This window comes from Perkinsus marinus (assembly GCF_000006405.1).
Source record: "Perkinsus marinus ATCC 50983 genomic scaffold scf_1104296944404, whole genome shotgun sequence".
NCBI classification, from domain to species: domain Eukaryota; phylum Perkinsozoa; order Perkinsida; family Perkinsidae; genus Perkinsus; species Perkinsus marinus.
The window spans coordinates 458,049-474,172 of NW_003211409.1; the positions used below are offsets into that span (position 1 = coordinate 458,049).

The window sequence follows — 16,124 nt, forward strand, 5'->3', positions numbered from 1 at the left end:
ATGATGACAATTTTGAAACCATTGTTGTTAATGCTACTGAACATTGTAATGAATATACGTTACTATCACTTAGAGGTACGTTGCTTCTTACGATGGTGGGGGAGCTCAAACGTATCTTTGTTCTTGAAACCTGCCATGACGACATCCTACATTCCGACCAACGGGATCTGCCAGCTTACCCGCCATTTTCGAACGCATTCGCTCCTGCACCTTCCGAACACTCTCACGGGCCTCCGCTTCAAAGCTGCCCGGTGTCGGCCCCTTACCCTCTTGAGCCGCCCGTACACTCCAAGGCGCATCAAACTGCGTCGTATCCTCCGCCGAAAGATGCGTGTACTAAAAAGTAATAACCACATTGACAACAACAAAACCGTCAGGAGAGCCCACCTTGGTTTGACCAATCTTGCCGTACTGGCCTCGTCGAAGCATCTGTCCCTTCAAGAGACGAGTCGAGGCCTCGTCACCAGCAGTGTCTTGTTCTTCAGCCATTCGTTGGACAAATCCATCAGCTTCAATCTATGCAGGGGAGTGACTGCATTCAAACTAACCGCCACAGACTCACCGGAGCCTGATAATCTCGCAAGTAGAGTTCCTCCTTGCCCTCATTCCTCAGATCCTGGTAGTAGGCACCCTGGTGATAATATCTAGTCATAGGACGATGGCAACAATGATGACAGTAAGAGCACAACTACTTCTGCATAAACACGAAATTCTTAGAGTGTTCTCGCTGCGGGTACTTCTTCGCAATTTCCGCGTCCTCCTAAACAGAATAATCACTTCACCAAAATGTCACTGCCTCGCCCCTCACCTTGGCTCTCTGCTCATCCGTCAGCTCGCGCCTTCTCAGTATCTCAGCCTCCTCCTCCCTCCTCTCTCTGGCTGCCTTGTCAACAGCATATCGGCGTTCGAGCATACGCAATACCCACTCTTGGTGCGTCGCCGGAGTGAAGTCCTACACGCATACTTCATCAATACAGCGGCCCATCGGGGCGACTTACCTCCCCTAGCTCTGGCACGACCGCTGTGTCCTCCTCCTCGTCATCACCCATCTGGTCGTCCGCAATGTCTTCCGATACACCTGTTGGATAGTTACATTACATAGAATACTCGGACTTCACACTAATGAACTCGCGAAATGTTAGACCGATTACGGGACAACCTATTGCTCGAATCGGATGCCCGTTCGTTGTTTGTTTAGTTCGTTGAGCAAGCAACACATCCGGGCTCATGTCATCTTGCCTCTTCACAGTAGTAATAACCATCATCCAGTGCATCACAATAATACACATCACCAAGATTACCTGAGATAGCGGCCACGATAGCATCCTCCTTCTCGTGCTTCTTCCTCTCAGCATCTTCGGCAGTTTCGTTGTATCTACCACAACGACTACTTATTACACAGGAATGCCTGCCGGCTCACTTCTCCAAATATTGCATCTGATTACCAACCTTCGCCGTATTGTGCCGCTCTCCTTTCCGTACGAATACCTAAGACGATTAACATGCACACAGACCTATTCCACCGCACAGATGAACTCACTGGCTTGAACCGTGGCCCGGCGAGCAGAGGCCCCTCGTCTTCGTCACTATCACTGCTCGATTCACTCTCGCTTGATTCCTCCTCTTCTTCCTCTTCCTCTAGCTCCACGTCCTCATCATCTTCCGAAGTTGCCCCATCGCGTTCTGAAGGACGGAAGTACTATACAAGGGCTCCATATGTCAGTAATTGATCAATGCCATCGACCTCCGCCACTGTTTTCTATCATGGAACAAGCTTACTCGCTGCAGCTGCAGCTTCCTCCTCTTCCTTCACTCTCTCCTCAACAGCATGCCTCTGAGGAAAAAGACAGAGATTATCGGACAGTTCGGTATGGAGCTCTAAACTTGGAGAATAAAATACTGAAAGTGTTGGACTATGTGAATTTACCCTTCTGAGCTCAGGAGTTACACTATGAATGTTTTCACACGATGGTAGGAGTGTATAAACCTTCATAATAGTCATTAGCACGTGTAACTGAACATGTGCCTCCTTCCCACGCTGCTCACCGATCTGGCGATAAGGGCCGCTCGATTACCCTCGTTATCGGAGTCCTCATCATCCTCGTCACCGCCACCTACTCATGAATGACGAATATCCAACTAGCATCCGTCACGCGCCATGAAATTATTCCGGCTGATCTCACCTGTCGTCACCACAGCCGCCTGATGCTTCGCACGCTCAGCTGCCAACTTCCGCTAATACAAAAATCCATCCATCGAATTCGCTAAAAAACCCGGTCTACCGCGCGCGCCAGGAGCTCAGCCCTGCCAGGCCCATCATCATCTGATTCCGAGCCGCTCTCCTCACTATCGGACTCCTCTGTACGTGATACGACCCGAGGAGCTACCGGCTGGGGTCGTCGCGTTGAAGTCACCTCTTCCTCCTTTACCTAGTGGGTCGGACCTTGCTTGGACCTGCTCCACAGTTACGGTCTTACCTCTTGCCTGTCTCGCTGCTCAGCCTCCTCCTGATCCTCCATCTCGTGGACGGCAAACTCGGGCATCTATAGAGAGAATACGGAATCATTTCATTGATCGCCTGCACGCTCACCTTTCCCCGACGATATCGAGCAGGCCTGACTGGCTGGGGATGCTGGATCCCCTTAGTCTTGATGATGGAGTATTGATCAGCGGCCGACATTGGAAGGATGAAAGGCCAGGCCTTAACTGCATAGAATCACGACTCTCTCTCGCCGTGTCACTCCCTCTACCGTCCACAACTATGTCTGAATGGTATCCTAGGGAATCTAGCACCATGCAGACTAAGATTCAGATCATGTCCGCTATGTGGCCATGAAAAAACTCAACACCGATCGAGCAATGAGCCAATATGTGAAACGTAAATTCGCATGTTCAAGATGAGCGAATTAAGTTCATCACAGAGGCCCTCATCAAATTAGACAAGACAATAATCATCGGCGTTGCGGAGATCCTACTGGGTTCAACGGCGGCGCCGTCAGCTTACTCATGAGACGATTCGAATACCGTACAGTGACCGGATCCTCCGCCGGGCTCCCAACTGCACTGCAACGGTCGTTCACGCGACGGCATATTGCAGCGCAATGGAGCCGAGACTGAAACCAGCAAACCGTGGGACATGAAAAGTAGTAATGCTGTCGTACTAGGGAATCTTTACAGTGTCGATGGACCGCCAGATTCCCGAGGGAGAAGAGGGATATCTTCACTGAGGAGTCGGCCGGCCCCGACTGCAATGGAGACGCTAGTAGTCTTCGCTCTACTACACTAAGAAGACCTTCGAGGGCCTATGAATAGCCAACTCACGAAAATGCTAAACAGCTACGCTTACCCCCATCTCGATCATAGGAAGGACCAGTTCATTGCTATTCCGCACTAGATTGCCGAGCGCCCCCGCCGCGTTGGCTCGAGTCTTCTCGTCCTCTTCTGTATCTGCGTTGTGACCATGGGAAAGAACAACTTACCAATTGGCATTGAACTCACTCAGTAGTTCTACCAAGTACGGCAGTGCTTGCTTCAAGTGGTGATACAAGCCAGCACTGTGGAAGGCTGAGTTGCCCAGAGCGAAGGACGCGAACTTCCGCACTGTTGGGTCCGGGTCCGAACACAAGGGTAGTAGGGCCGCAACCAGGTCGTGCCTGCAGCTCGGCAAGGACAGAGGCAGTGACTCCCTGAACTCACTCTTTGAAGGCTCTATAGAAGAAGTCAGAATGCCGGGCCATGTTACCGATTGCGTTGCAGGTCTTAGCTCGGACCTGTTTTGAAATCATAGTCGATTCGAAGTCCCATGGCTGTCACCTCAGGTGAAGCATGAGCGCAGTTGTCACGGAGTGCCTCGTATGGAGACATCTTCTCAATCGCCGAATAAAAGTCTTTACTCTGACGGGCTATGTGGGATACGACCTACGACCACAAAGGTGACACTAACTGTGATGACAGAGCCATTAGTGTCACCAACAGAGCATCCACTAAGGCTTGATCCTCAGGACTTGACAAAACGGCAAATTTCTGAGAGAAAAATGAAAACACATCAGCCCGACGCCCATTGATCGTATGATAGAAGCCCCACTCACCTTGAACAGCTGCAAACCGGCCGCAGCCACGAACTGGCCTGCCAGAGAGTTGTGATGAAGGACCAAGCATGAGAACAACGTCACAGCCTCTGTAGGGATATCGGAAAATTCCGACAGCAGTTGGCACTGAAACACACAACGTAAGTAGGGAGACTAGACCCCACTTCCCCACCAGGCAGGCGATAACCCGGGCCTCGATGAACTCATTAGTGAGGTTGCCACTCCTATCATCTGACAGCGCTCCTGACGCCGCCACCGCTGTATCGAGTAGTAGCCTAAAAATGACCCTCCGCCACAGCGAAGAAATACGCCAACTCCGTACCGTGTGGAAATCTCCGCATCTCCTTTCGGCCGTATCGTGCGTAGCCCACGAGCAAGTACCAGAAATGTCCTCAGGAATATTCTGGGCTCCAGAACTTCCCTATAGTCGTGCCTAAGATTTATGCCATTCGTGTATGAAACCTCCCATGACCTCTCACAGTAGCGTTATAACCGCCGCTAGGCCGTGCCTTGTTGGTGACAGTAGATGTAGGAAGTTACATGCATATCGAGTAGCACTAGGGTCCCAGTGCAGAACTCGGCAGACAACCGCCCTCACTTCCTGCTCCTGTCGGCCCGGCTCGAGGCACAGCAAAAGCCTGATCAATCTGGGTCGTGGATCTCACCAAGGGGAGGCCTTCAGCTACCGCATCACAGAGTCCATCGCCGACCCTGTGGTGTACCCTCCTATATGAACCCCCTCTATTTTCCGGACCAGCTCAGCCACCTTAGCCACGTGTGGATTGCTACTCCTGGGCATCAATGAGGACCTGCCCGATCCATACCACTCCTTCAGTTAATCGTGAGTCCAGCCCTACCCGATGTAGCACAGCTCATAAACGAACGCTTCTACAATACCAGAGGACAACAGCATAGCCTTGATCTCCGACCTGGGCAGGTCCGACGCCGTGGTGAGTGACACCACTACTGATAGCAGATACGCCAGAAACATCTACAACACCAATTGATCTTCCCAAGTAACACTTGCAACACTTACGAATAACGCGGGAAGGGACAGAGTTTGCTGACAGTCCTTAGCACTCCGAGCAGCAGCCACCGCCCTGTCCAAGAATTCCTCACTGAAACAAGACAGCTAGCATAACGACGTCCCCAGCCCTGGCCGTACACTCTCTCCTTCTGTGTTAGACTACTACGACCACCCCTCCCCCTCGTGGCCAGCGTAGAGCTCACCATGGTGAATACCAGGCCTATTGATAGGATGCCATCACCTAGCAGGAGATACTGCCGCCCTAGAGGGCCCATGGGGGACTACCATCACTCTTCAGGACAGAACACCGGTTGGCAGTGGCGAGAGCTAGGGCCTCGTATAACAGGTGTTGCTGTGCTCCACCTTATGAAGAGCCTCTCACTCTCGACCCTTCCCACTATGTCCTCCTACCATCTTCATCTAATACTGCGAGCATCTCTTCGGCAGCTGCGATGTCCGTAGCACGGCTCAGTTCAACTAGGAGTTTGAGCGCGTTGGTATCATATCGTAGTGGCGACTGGTTCGCACGGCACTTCTCAACAAGAAGCTATAACAGAAGGCTATCGTTATCAATACAGTTCTGTAGAAACCAACCTGAACTAGACCCATACCCGCTTCCCTCCGGCACTGTTCTTCCAGTGCCTTCAAGACCTAAGAAAATCTGAATGGTAACGCAGACTCCTTCCACAACCTCACCTTCCTTCTCCAGACTTCCCCAATCTGTCTAGCCACCACCTCAGGCGTTTGAGTAGGACTATCGTAATAGCCCGCAGTACGCTGCTGAGGCGGGCCGTCTGTGAAAGCCAAAGCCATGGTGGTGGACGAATACTCAGCCGAGTCTACAGGACCTAAGATGGGTTAGCATGGACCCATGGTCACGACCCGTTACTGTAGGAGTTGTGCAGTAAACTCGCGAAGGCTTGCAGTATAGCCCGCGCCAGCTTCTGGCCAGCACTGCTATGCCCCGATCTAGCAAGACTGCTGGCGAGAGCTTGTACCTTAACAGAGTGAAAAGCCTCAAGCTTTGACCAGGGAATTGATAGGTGTAGAATGTTGATGAGAGGCCCTATGCGATAACGATGTGTCCATGTTACGGTATCATAATTCTAGCATCCATAACATAAGAGGAGTCGATACGCAGCCGTTCTTAGAAGTGGGAAAGGAATGGTATTGAGCGAATGAAGCAACGTCTCCGAATATATCCCCCCTACTGCCAACGACAATGAGGAGGACTCTCCTTCCTTATCCCATCTCTGCAATGCCTCGACTGCCTACACAATACTACTGCATACCACACTGAGTCGACTCTACTACTACCTTGGGTAACTGTTCGGCTGCTTCGGTCATCCACTCAACTGTGGACCAGGCGACTGTCTGCTGTGCCAGAGTCGCGAATAGGACCTACACGATTCGTCTTGTGAAGACCCACTAGGGACTGTCATCCTACCCCACAGCACTTGGATACGTTTATAGCCCCTGGACCTGGCCTGCATGGCGATGTGCTATCCAGAGTAACACAGAGTATCTTGAAAAACACAATTTTACTGAAAATTCAAAAAATACTTCCTGTCTGGCTATATGCAGTCAACTACACTGAGTACAATACACTCACACGACGAGAAGAGAAAAGAGAACTGCCTCATAGATTTAATGTGAATAGAAGCACATGGCAAGTCCAGTAATACGACCATATTCATAGTCTACATGAACATAGGTACTATTATAATATTCATAAAAAGCATGACATTCCCTCACAGTTCCAACAATTACTTCAGGTACGATCCTCAAGAATCGATCAGCATTGAATGCATCATCGCCCTCCCCAAAGATAAGATCAGTACCACACTCATCCACCCCCGCACTGGTCGCACCAGCAGCCGCGATGAATCTACCCAACAGGTACACATGAGGCACTCCTCTTGATCGGAATCACCTTAGCCACAGTCCCAACACTCGCAGACCATCCGACAACACTGACTCGAGCTCTGACTCTGACCGCAACGATAATGGGCCGATGCCTATCGTAAAAACACTGCAAGGGCGTCGAACACGACAGGTCTACAGCAGCGCTCCACGATAGCCATAGTCGAGCACGGCAAGCTGCTGTCTGGGGCGAACAGCTTGGACAGCATCAGATTATTGGCCGAGCCGGCTTGGGTTACGTATACGAGGAAATTGGCCAAGAATTGGAGCAACGAGCTCAATGAAGGTGCAGGAGAGGAGAGGGAAAATAGAGCCTTGAGGCTCGCACCTGACCGTTTATACTACATCTATAGGTCCCGAGTTCGATCCGAGGCATCGGAATCTATTATTTACTACCACTGTTCCCCTCTGAAGTTCGAGTACCACACCGTTGCGCATATTTCTCCAGCAAGTCGAGACACTGCAACGAGCATATCATAGAACTCGGCCGACCTAATGCACTACCGTCGCTGCGAACGATGGGTCATTCGGGAGCATCCTGGGGTCGACCACAGCCTTACTGATAACCTCGAACCAATTATTAGAGGGTAACGCCGGAGCCGACACGGTCTGCCACACATCACAAACCAGCAGTAGTCGACTACACAGTGAGGTACCCGTTCCCTAGCTATAGGAGAAGTACTGGGTATCCGCAAGCTTATTGGCTTGACGACTCCAATAGAGCCTGGCGTCGTATCTCCTCCGTTACCTCCGCGCTGGCTTCCTCTGAGCTCCATCCATGAGGGCATGCACGACTAGGGGCCCTACCCAGAGCTGTCCAATCGGCTCAAGATGGCCCCAGCTGGCGTGGTCCCGCCATTGCTACTACTACCACCACTGCTAAGGGGCACCTCTAGGGTCAACGGCTTTTCAGGGGTAGAAGTAGGTCGAACCTAAACGACAGCGTTCAGAATACTCGTAGACAACTCGCGACGTACGAAGGGATGCTCCAATAAGGCTGGCCAGGACAGACGCTTTGAAGGGTTCTTAACTAGAAGGCCCTGAGAAGGAAAGAATATGGAAGAGTCTTAGGGATGTTGAAATGACCTGTAGGAAGGATTTGAACTCGGGCGACATGTTACTAGGATACTTGACGGGGTCTTTGATGATGAGATGGATCAAACTGTACAATGAATTGGTATAAAAAGGGGGAGTACCCACAAATAGCTCATACAGAATCACACCTAAAATCAATCACACCTAATTGCACAGGAGAACCTAAAATGCTCTACCTAGTGACCATAGATCCGCAGTGTGGTTGTAAGGCTGCTCCTGGACGACCTCTGGCGCCATGTACCTCACGCCTCACCAGTAGGAAATGAACTCCCCCACAGATAAACTTACAAGGGAGTACCCTTAATACTGGTTAATACTATCGTGTTGTAGCTCATGGCTCGGGCGAAGCCGAAGTCACATAGCTTCACTACATTGTTTGCTCCTACTAGAATATTCTGAGGCTTCATATCCCTACACCCAAGAATGATGACGAGCTTCAACGGGGAGTGGTATGCTACCTATGTATGACCCTATTGCTATGCAAATAGTGCAGAGCCTTGACGAGCTGCTGGGCTATGCGCCGTACTTGGCTCTCAGGGAGCTTCTTGTCATCCTAAGGCTCCCATACAGGTGTACGCCTATTCCCCATTGAACTCACTTGAAATATCTCAAACAGCTCCCCGTGGGCAAATTCTGTGACCACTACAAAATCAGTACCTACCATAAGACACCCAAATCCTCGGAAATTAGAGAGAGATAGTACTCGTCTCGAAATACTCATCCATCATAATTATATGGTCGTGATTGAGCTGCTGCAATATCGCTATTTCCTGGCGTAGGTTCTTCAAGTCCTTCTCCGACTTCCCCCTCTTCGCTATGAATTTGAGCGCTACCACACGCCCAGTGTACCTGAGGATATCTTTCTTCACGCACGCCGACGATTTCTCGTTGAGCGACAGGCGAACCTCAATCTCAGCTATACATAGAAAACTTCTCAACTCCCATTAAATTTGATGCACTTCTAATAATAACCATGTTGCTCAGTACCAATGAAAATGAGAGAGATAAAAAGGAAACAGCGAAATCAGTCACAGCCTAACTCCTCTATGCGTTATGACAGCTCAATAGACATTCCTTAACCAACCGACATGCCCTTTGCTACTTCCGCCTTCCTTTGAATACTTTACCAAAGCATCCTTCTCCTATCAGATGGAGTACATGGTAGTTGTCCATTCCGGAAGAAGCTACTGTATGAAGACACCACTAAAAGCGACCTTTTCCCCCATGTTTTCACGCACTCCAACACGACTCTGCCGTATTCATGGAACATTCCTCTATCATCGTGGACTCAACAACTTATATAAAAAACCCGCTCTGGACTCTTAGAAAACACGCGAATGGTCGTAAGGCTACTTAGTTTCACAGACCTTCAGGGAGAGTTTGCGAATTGGGTACAAAAACTGACCTATTTCTGACCCGAAATGCAGTAAAAGCCGTTGTTTCCACGATTGAATTGTACTCGTCCAACATATATGAGCTCATAGAAACCACGAAAATGAGTCGTAAACAGGGCTGAATCTGTAAAATAAAGAACGACCACAGTCACAGGCAAGAGTTGCTTCTCATGGGACAGGGTATTCCGAATGTCGATGAGCAGTGTTCCATCCTTCCCTTTCAAGCCTGAGTATAGAGCTTCAACTACAAATAGAGTCAAAAACTACCTCTCAGGATTAGGACAACGTCAATCTCATTTTCTTCGTCTCCATTGCCTGAGCCATCTCCGCAGTTTCATGAAGATCTGCTGGTCTATCTTAATTGGACGGCTCTAGGGGAATACGGGCCACGGGATAGGCGTGGGCAGAATCGTACTACATTGGAGAGGCTCTAAGGGACGGCATCAGCACAGTGGACTAGCATCGATCGGAGGTTTCGCAAGATTTGAAAAACTGTAGAATGATGTCCCGAATGCACCAGGTGAAGGATCGCGCGTTCGATCCCGGCATCTGTCATTTTTTCTGTCTCGAAATTGCGCTCGCGTGTCTTTGAGTCCGGTGCATCTAGATTCGGTAGCCGAGAAGTAGATCTAACAAGTTTGGCGAGCTGGTGACACGTGGATCGTGGAGCATGGTCCTGCTAACCTCCAGTTCCTCTCGTTCTCCCTGAGTTACACTGTGCATGAGCGCAACAAACCGTCCTGACCTTGATCGGGTCAGTTGCGCGATCGCCGATCGCTCGAATGTTGGGTGTCGCAGTTGGTTATTTGAGGCGTTCACGTGAGTGTTTGAGGGGCATGAGGTTTGCTCGGTCATTTCTTTTCACAAACTCCTTTGTACAACTGCTTGGAACTCCACTGCTTGTCCCTGAGACGTGGTTGTTTGAGCCCGGTGAGAATGTGTGTATATTCACAAAAACAACAGACAATTAGGTTTCTTGAGCTTAGTTCCTGCAGCAGTAGTGGTATCACAAGCATTGTCGTCTGCCTCAGCTACTATCCTTCTCTCTCATGACAGTGATATCGACTCATTTCCTACTCCCTACACCACACTCAACCGCGCTGAAGCAGGCTTCGATTCCTACCGCAGTCGACGACACAGGCCGTAGCCCTCTACGCAACTGCCTTCTAGTGATCGTGCTCGGCCTTCTTCTAACAAGCTTCAGCCTAGCCCTGCTCGCGTGTTGGATGATCTTCTGTGTCGTATTCAATAATGAGGCAAAGTTTGAAGTCAGTGCCCTTGACTCTATCGAACAGTGGGCTACATATTTGATGGAACCGTAGTGCTTGTTGATATCTCCTGGCATGCCCTTGTCTTGATCTGATCTCATGGTGTCCACCCTAGTATTATTGCGTTGTTGCAAATGGAGTGGTATGGGATACGGCCATCAGTACTTTTCTAGTATGGTCGACATTCAGTGTGAATCCGCGGCCCTTACGACGACTGGAGGCCGGGTCTGGTCTGCTTCTCATGACATGTTAGCGTTCCTCGAGGTAATGCCAGGATCGGTCAACGAACTACTCGCTGGGAATCGATCACAAAGAGCTACTGACAGTTACTGCATTCTCAGGACAAGACTGATCTATTTTCGCTGAAGCAAGGTCGCGTGTTGGAACTCGGCTCGGGATGCGGATGGCTGGGGATGAATGTGAGCTTGTCTGAGGAGAGGGAATAGTCGAGTGCAAGCAAACGGGATTGTGTTGATCTTATTTCATGAAAGATTCTCATTTTGGAGTTGCGGAAAAGTTTTCGATGAAATGGAACAATTTTAGTACTTGTTGAAACTTGAAGTGAAGTAACGATTTGACGAGTTGAACGTCCCGATTGAAATATCTATCACAGAGTGTGGTGTCAATAGTATTTTTCGTGCTATCCCACTGCTGTTATGATATCCTAAGGTAGCATCCCTCTTGCCCCAAGCAGTAGAAGTTGTATTGACTGAGCAAGAAGAAGGAGGAGGCTTGGAATGGCTGGAGCATAATGTTCAACTCAATATGGATCGTGGAGTTCCTTTGGGTAATGGGTATTGCGACTGGCACAAACGCAATTTCTGGTAGAGGGTACTCCTTGCTGTGTGGGAATACATTTCAATCATAACTGCGAACTTTGATATTTTATTGTGCTCCGTACAGTAGTATTCACGTTATGGTAGTCAAAATGTATTGCTGTGACCTGTGCATTCGATACTTCGAATATACTTGACGACTCCCAACAGACATTTTTTGACTGGTCCATTCCAATGATGGCGTTCAGGTAACGTCAAATGTCGGACATGTGATTGGAATGAGGTCCCGTCAGAACTTCGAGAAGTTGAATGGGACTTCATTTTTGGCACTGAATTAGTATACCTTCCTATACTCACTAGAATATTTCCGAGAGCGATCAAACAGTTGGCCCATCCTAGGACGCAGGTCTATTATGGCCACAGGCTTGGACGGTATGAGTCCATGGATTTGGATCTTCTCGATAATTTCTCCTCACTTGGGCTGGAGGCGAAGGAGCGGCTTCAACCGGGTATGACTGAATTGCCGCCGGAGGAGGAGCATTTCACACAACTTTTCCCTGAAATGCGTCTCGCTGTTTACCAAGTACAATCTTGTGCTACCAAGTCAGTTTCGTGAGTCGGAGAAACTCTTGAGTTCATTTCAATGGCGTAGATGTTGTGTGAACGAGTGGGATCATGCCAGCTCGTGCCTTACTATGAAGGATCATGGATACGGCCATCTCTGTTGGTCCGACCGAACTGAAGGGAAACGTAATAGAGTGTGGGATGAATTACTTTGATGATTTGCCTTAATATTAGATGTAGCGGTAGGAGTAGTACCAGTGGGCAGATATAGTGATGGTGGCTGTAGTGGCTGCATCACAATTTTTAAACACATCATTCACCATTTTTACGAATAATATATCCGGCCGGGGCAACTATGCCATTCCGAGATAAACCATACGCAATCAACATCTCTGGGCGGGGCAACTATGCCATCCTAAGAAATACCATATACAATAAACATCTCCGGGCAGGACGACTATCATAGCTGAGGTATGCCATCCTAAGATATATCTCATACAATCGGCATCTCTGGGCGGGGCAACTATGCCATCCCAAGATATACCGTATACATTCAATATCTCTGCGCGGGGAAACTATGCCATTCCAAGATATACCACATGCAATCAACATCTATGGGCGGGGCAACTATGCCATCTTAAGATATATCCCATACAATCGGCATCTCTGGGTGGGGCAACTGTGTCAACCCAAGATATACCATATATAATCAATATCTTTGGCCGGGGCACCTATGCCATTCATTGCCATTCAAGATGCAGTAGCTGATTGGCTGCGGTTCAGCCTGACGAAAGAGGAGGGACAAGTGCAGGAGGTGGGTAGCCTCAGAGCTTGTAAAACGGTAGGCTCTATGCTCGAGGTGTGAGCTCAAATGAAGAAAAATAGACTCAACTACAGCAGCTTCGGCGTTTGACGAGCTCCCCACCAACTGGACTATCCCTGCGAGGACCCGGTTGAGCTCGTCCTTGGTCCGTCACTTGACTTCCGCATTCTCCATTACGAAATCTGGCTACGCTGACTTGGGTTTCTGAGAGTTGCATTCGAGCTACATCGATCTCGTTGTGAAACTCCGTCGATGACATCTCGATGTCTCCCTCCGAGTGTGTAGCCGATGACTACGAGCGTGGTGATTCATGCCGGTCAGTGAATAACTTTAATGAAACTGCTCGTCGCCTTGAGCTCTGTTTTTCGTATGATTCTTGCTTAGCATTGGGAAGTTTTTAGTTCGCGCTAGTTGAGGCGTAAGAATCCATGTCGGAACGAGGAAATCTCGCACTTCCGACATGAGAGTTATGATTCGAAGAGTAATCATATGCTTCGCATTGGCCTACGGATCCGTTCCATCTCGTACTTGAGATCATTTTGTCCAAGCAAGTCTCACTTCGAATCATGCGCCGTCGAAGTTGCGTGAAACCGATGTCCCGAAGCCCATCCTGCGCTGAGCTATAGATTAGCTGCAAGCTGGCGCCCTGCTTGAAGTTAGCACTCCATCATTCCACTTTGGGAATTCAATCAACAACAACATCATGTCTATCAAGGTCGCTCTTCTCGGTGCTTGCGGTGGTATCGGACAGCCTCTCGCTCTTCTCTTGAAGCTCAACCAGAAGATCTCTGAGTTGGCTCTCTACGATATCAAGCAGGCCCGTACTCCTTGCGCTGGTGTTGCTGAGGATTTGAGTCACATCAACACTCCCGCTGAGGTTAAGGGTTACGCTGGTGAGGAGGAGATCGAGGCTTGCCTTACCGGCAGCGATATCGTCATCATCACCGCCGGTGTTCCTCGTAAGCCTGGTATGACTAGGGATGATCTCTTCTCGATCAACGCCGGTATCGCCGCTGGTCTTGCCAAGAACTGCGCCAAGTATGCCCCTAAGGCTACTCTGTGCATCGTCACCAACCCCGTGAACTCCATCGTTCCCGCTTGTGCTGAGGTCTACAAGCAGGCCGGTGTCTTCAACCCTAAGAAGCTCCTCGGTGTTTCCCTCTTGGATACCGTCAGGGCCGAGACCTTCGTCGCCAAGGAGTTGAAGGCTGATGTCAACAAGGTGACTATCCCCGTCATCGGTGGCCATGCTGGTGTGACCATCATGCCTTGGTTCTCTCACTCCACTCCCAAGGTTGACTTCGATGAGGCTACCCTCACTGCTCTGGACAACCACGTTCAGAACGCCGGTACTGATGTCGTCAATGCCAAGGCTGGTGCTGGATCTGCCACTCTTGCCATGGCTTATGCCGCTGCCGAGTTCGCTGATGTTGTCATTCGTGGCATGAAGGGCGAGAAGGCTTCCGCTTCCGTCTTCTTCAACGAGCCCTATGGAGATGTTCAGTTCTTCTCCTACTTGTGCGACTTCGGACCTGAGGGTGTTTCCAAGGTCTACCCCATCGAGGGTTTGAGTCAGCACGAGGCCGGCAGACTTGAGGAGGTCATCACCAAGCTGAAGGTTGATGTTCAGAGGGGTATTGACTTCGCCAACAAGCAGTAGAATGCCTACTTTGTGATTATTTGAGTACTACCCTGTAACGAGTGCCTGCACTTAGGGGTCATTTGAGCACAGACGGTACATTTTCAAGACGTGTTCCGTAACTTGTTATTGTCGTGTTGTGTGAATCAATTCCAATTAAAGTGAGTCTTTATTAACGGTGTTACGACTTTCGAGCAAACATTTCACGTCGCTGTTTGCGTCAACTATCGTTATTCCTTTAGGGCGGGGATTTCGGTTTATTGCATACTTCCTACATCCCATTCAACTGAGTGAGAGCGGTCTCAATTTGCCGTCGTCGCAAGTGCTTTTGGCGTTTGGTCTCCTTCTAACGAGCTTCAGTAAACTTCTTTGCGTGTTGGGTGATACTCTGTGTCGTACTCGGTATTGAGGCGAAATTTTAAGTCAGCTCCCTCGATGCTGTCGAGCAGTGGGATACGAATTTGGTCGATTTGTAGTGCCTATTGACGTTTAGTATCACCCCTTCACGTGGGTCTGATGTAAGGCTGTCTATCCTAGGATTGTTACCTCGTTGCATCTCAAGTGCTGTGAACTTGGGGTATTATCAACTTCCCAGTATAGTCAACACATAGTGTTAATCGGATTAACTTAATCCGCGGCTCTCATAACGATCGGAGGCCGGATCTGATCTGCTTCCCATGATAGCTAGCATCCGCTAACCTGATACCAGTATCCTCAAATGATTTCGTTCTACGGAAATCAATAACGAATAGTTTTTGACAGTTCCTGCATTTTGTTTGAACAAGTAGAATCATGCCAGCTCGTGCCTTACTATGAAGGATCATGGATACGGCCATCTCTGTTGGTCCGACCGAACTGAAGGGAAACGTAATAGAGTGTGGGATGAATTACTTTGATGATTTGCCTTGATATTAGATGTAGCGGTAGGAGTAGTACCAGTGGGCAGATATAGTGAAGGTGGCTGTAGTGGCTGCATCACAATTTTTAAACACATCATTCACCATTTTTACGAATAATATATCCGGCCGGGGCAACTATGCCATTCCGAGATATATCGTATAAAATCAACATCTCTTGGCGAGGCGGCTATGTCATCTTAAGATATATCATATACATTCAACATCTCGAACGGGGCAACTATGCCATCCCGAAATATACAATATACAGTCAACATCTCGAACGGGGCAACTATGCCATCCCAATATATACCGTATACATTCAACATCTCTGGGCGAGGCAACTATGCCATTCCGAGGCATACCATATACATTCAACATCTCGAGCGGGACATACCATATACATTCAACATCTCGAGCGGGACATACCATATACATTCAACATCTGGAGCCGGGCAACTATGCCATCCCAAAATATACAATGTACAGTCAACATCTCTGGGCGGGGAAACTATGCGATTCCGAGATATACCATACACAGTCACCATCTCGAGCGGGGCAACTATGCCATCCCAAGATATACCATATACATTCAACATCTCCGGGCAGGACAACTATGCCATCCCAAGAT

The 16,124-nt window shown here is 49.2% G+C and overlaps 5 protein-coding genes across 5 annotated transcripts; 2 read left to right on the forward strand and 3 right to left on the reverse strand.

The window, feature by feature from the left end:
* Positions 1-65: 65 nt before the first annotated feature.
* On the reverse strand, positions 66-2,680 carry Pmar_PMAR001153 (microfibril-associated protein, putative; the record flags this gene model as incomplete). Its single annotated transcript, XM_002780513.1, has 16 exons — positions 66-130; positions 180-336; positions 388-456; positions 545-644; positions 693-760; positions 809-952; positions 999-1,078; positions 1,302-1,375; positions 1,421-1,488; positions 1,541-1,683; positions 1,780-1,834; positions 2,047-2,114; positions 2,184-2,235; positions 2,283-2,429; positions 2,478-2,543; positions 2,591-2,680. 16 exons carry the CDS (start codon positions 2,678-2,680, stop codon positions 66-68), a joined length of 1,446 nt encoding a protein of 481 aa, XP_002780559.1.
* A 491-nt stretch (positions 2,681-3,171) lies between these two features.
* Pmar_PMAR001154 (hypothetical protein) lies at positions 3,172-7,199 on the reverse strand (the record flags this gene model as incomplete). The annotated part of the gene is made up of 23 exons (XM_002780514.1): positions 3,172-3,282; positions 3,347-3,447; positions 3,499-3,653; positions 3,697-3,770; positions 3,814-3,918; positions 3,970-4,023; positions 4,089-4,214; positions 4,261-4,363; positions 4,411-4,521; positions 4,775-4,897; positions 4,946-5,079; positions 5,125-5,206; positions 5,254-5,356; positions 5,401-5,478; positions 5,527-5,662; positions 5,710-5,766; positions 5,812-5,963; positions 6,005-6,113; positions 6,327-6,386; positions 6,433-6,516; positions 6,886-7,003; positions 7,049-7,133; positions 7,178-7,199. The coding sequence occupies 23 exons, from the start codon at positions 7,197-7,199 to the stop codon at positions 3,172-3,174; spliced, it is 2,283 nt and encodes a 760-aa protein (XP_002780560.1).
* A 771-nt stretch (positions 7,200-7,970) lies between these two features.
* On the reverse strand, positions 7,971-10,896 carry Pmar_PMAR001155 (protein kinase, putative; the record flags this gene model as incomplete). Its single annotated transcript, XM_002780515.1, has 9 exons — positions 7,971-8,078; positions 8,125-8,261; positions 8,310-8,374; positions 8,422-8,544; positions 8,592-8,686; positions 8,732-8,790; positions 8,837-8,982; positions 9,236-9,336; positions 10,651-10,896. 9 exons carry the CDS (start codon positions 10,894-10,896, stop codon positions 7,971-7,973), a joined length of 1,080 nt encoding a protein of 359 aa, XP_002780561.1.
* Positions 10,897-10,969: 73 nt separating this feature from the next.
* Positions 10,970-12,187, forward strand: Pmar_PMAR001156 (conserved hypothetical protein; the record flags this gene model as incomplete). The annotated part of the gene is made up of 4 exons (XM_002780516.1): positions 10,970-11,059; positions 11,137-11,214; positions 11,465-11,582; positions 11,820-12,187. The coding sequence occupies 4 exons, from the start codon at positions 10,970-10,972 to the stop codon at positions 12,185-12,187; spliced, it is 654 nt and encodes a 217-aa protein (XP_002780562.1).
* Positions 12,188-13,661: 1,474 nt separating this feature from the next.
* On the forward strand, positions 13,662-14,618 carry Pmar_PMAR001157 (malate dehydrogenase, putative; the record flags this gene model as incomplete). Its single annotated transcript, XM_002780517.1, has 1 exon — positions 13,662-14,618. One exon carries the CDS (start codon positions 13,662-13,664, stop codon positions 14,616-14,618), a length of 957 nt encoding a protein of 318 aa, XP_002780563.1.
* Between the last annotated feature and the right edge of the window lie 1,506 nt (positions 14,619-16,124).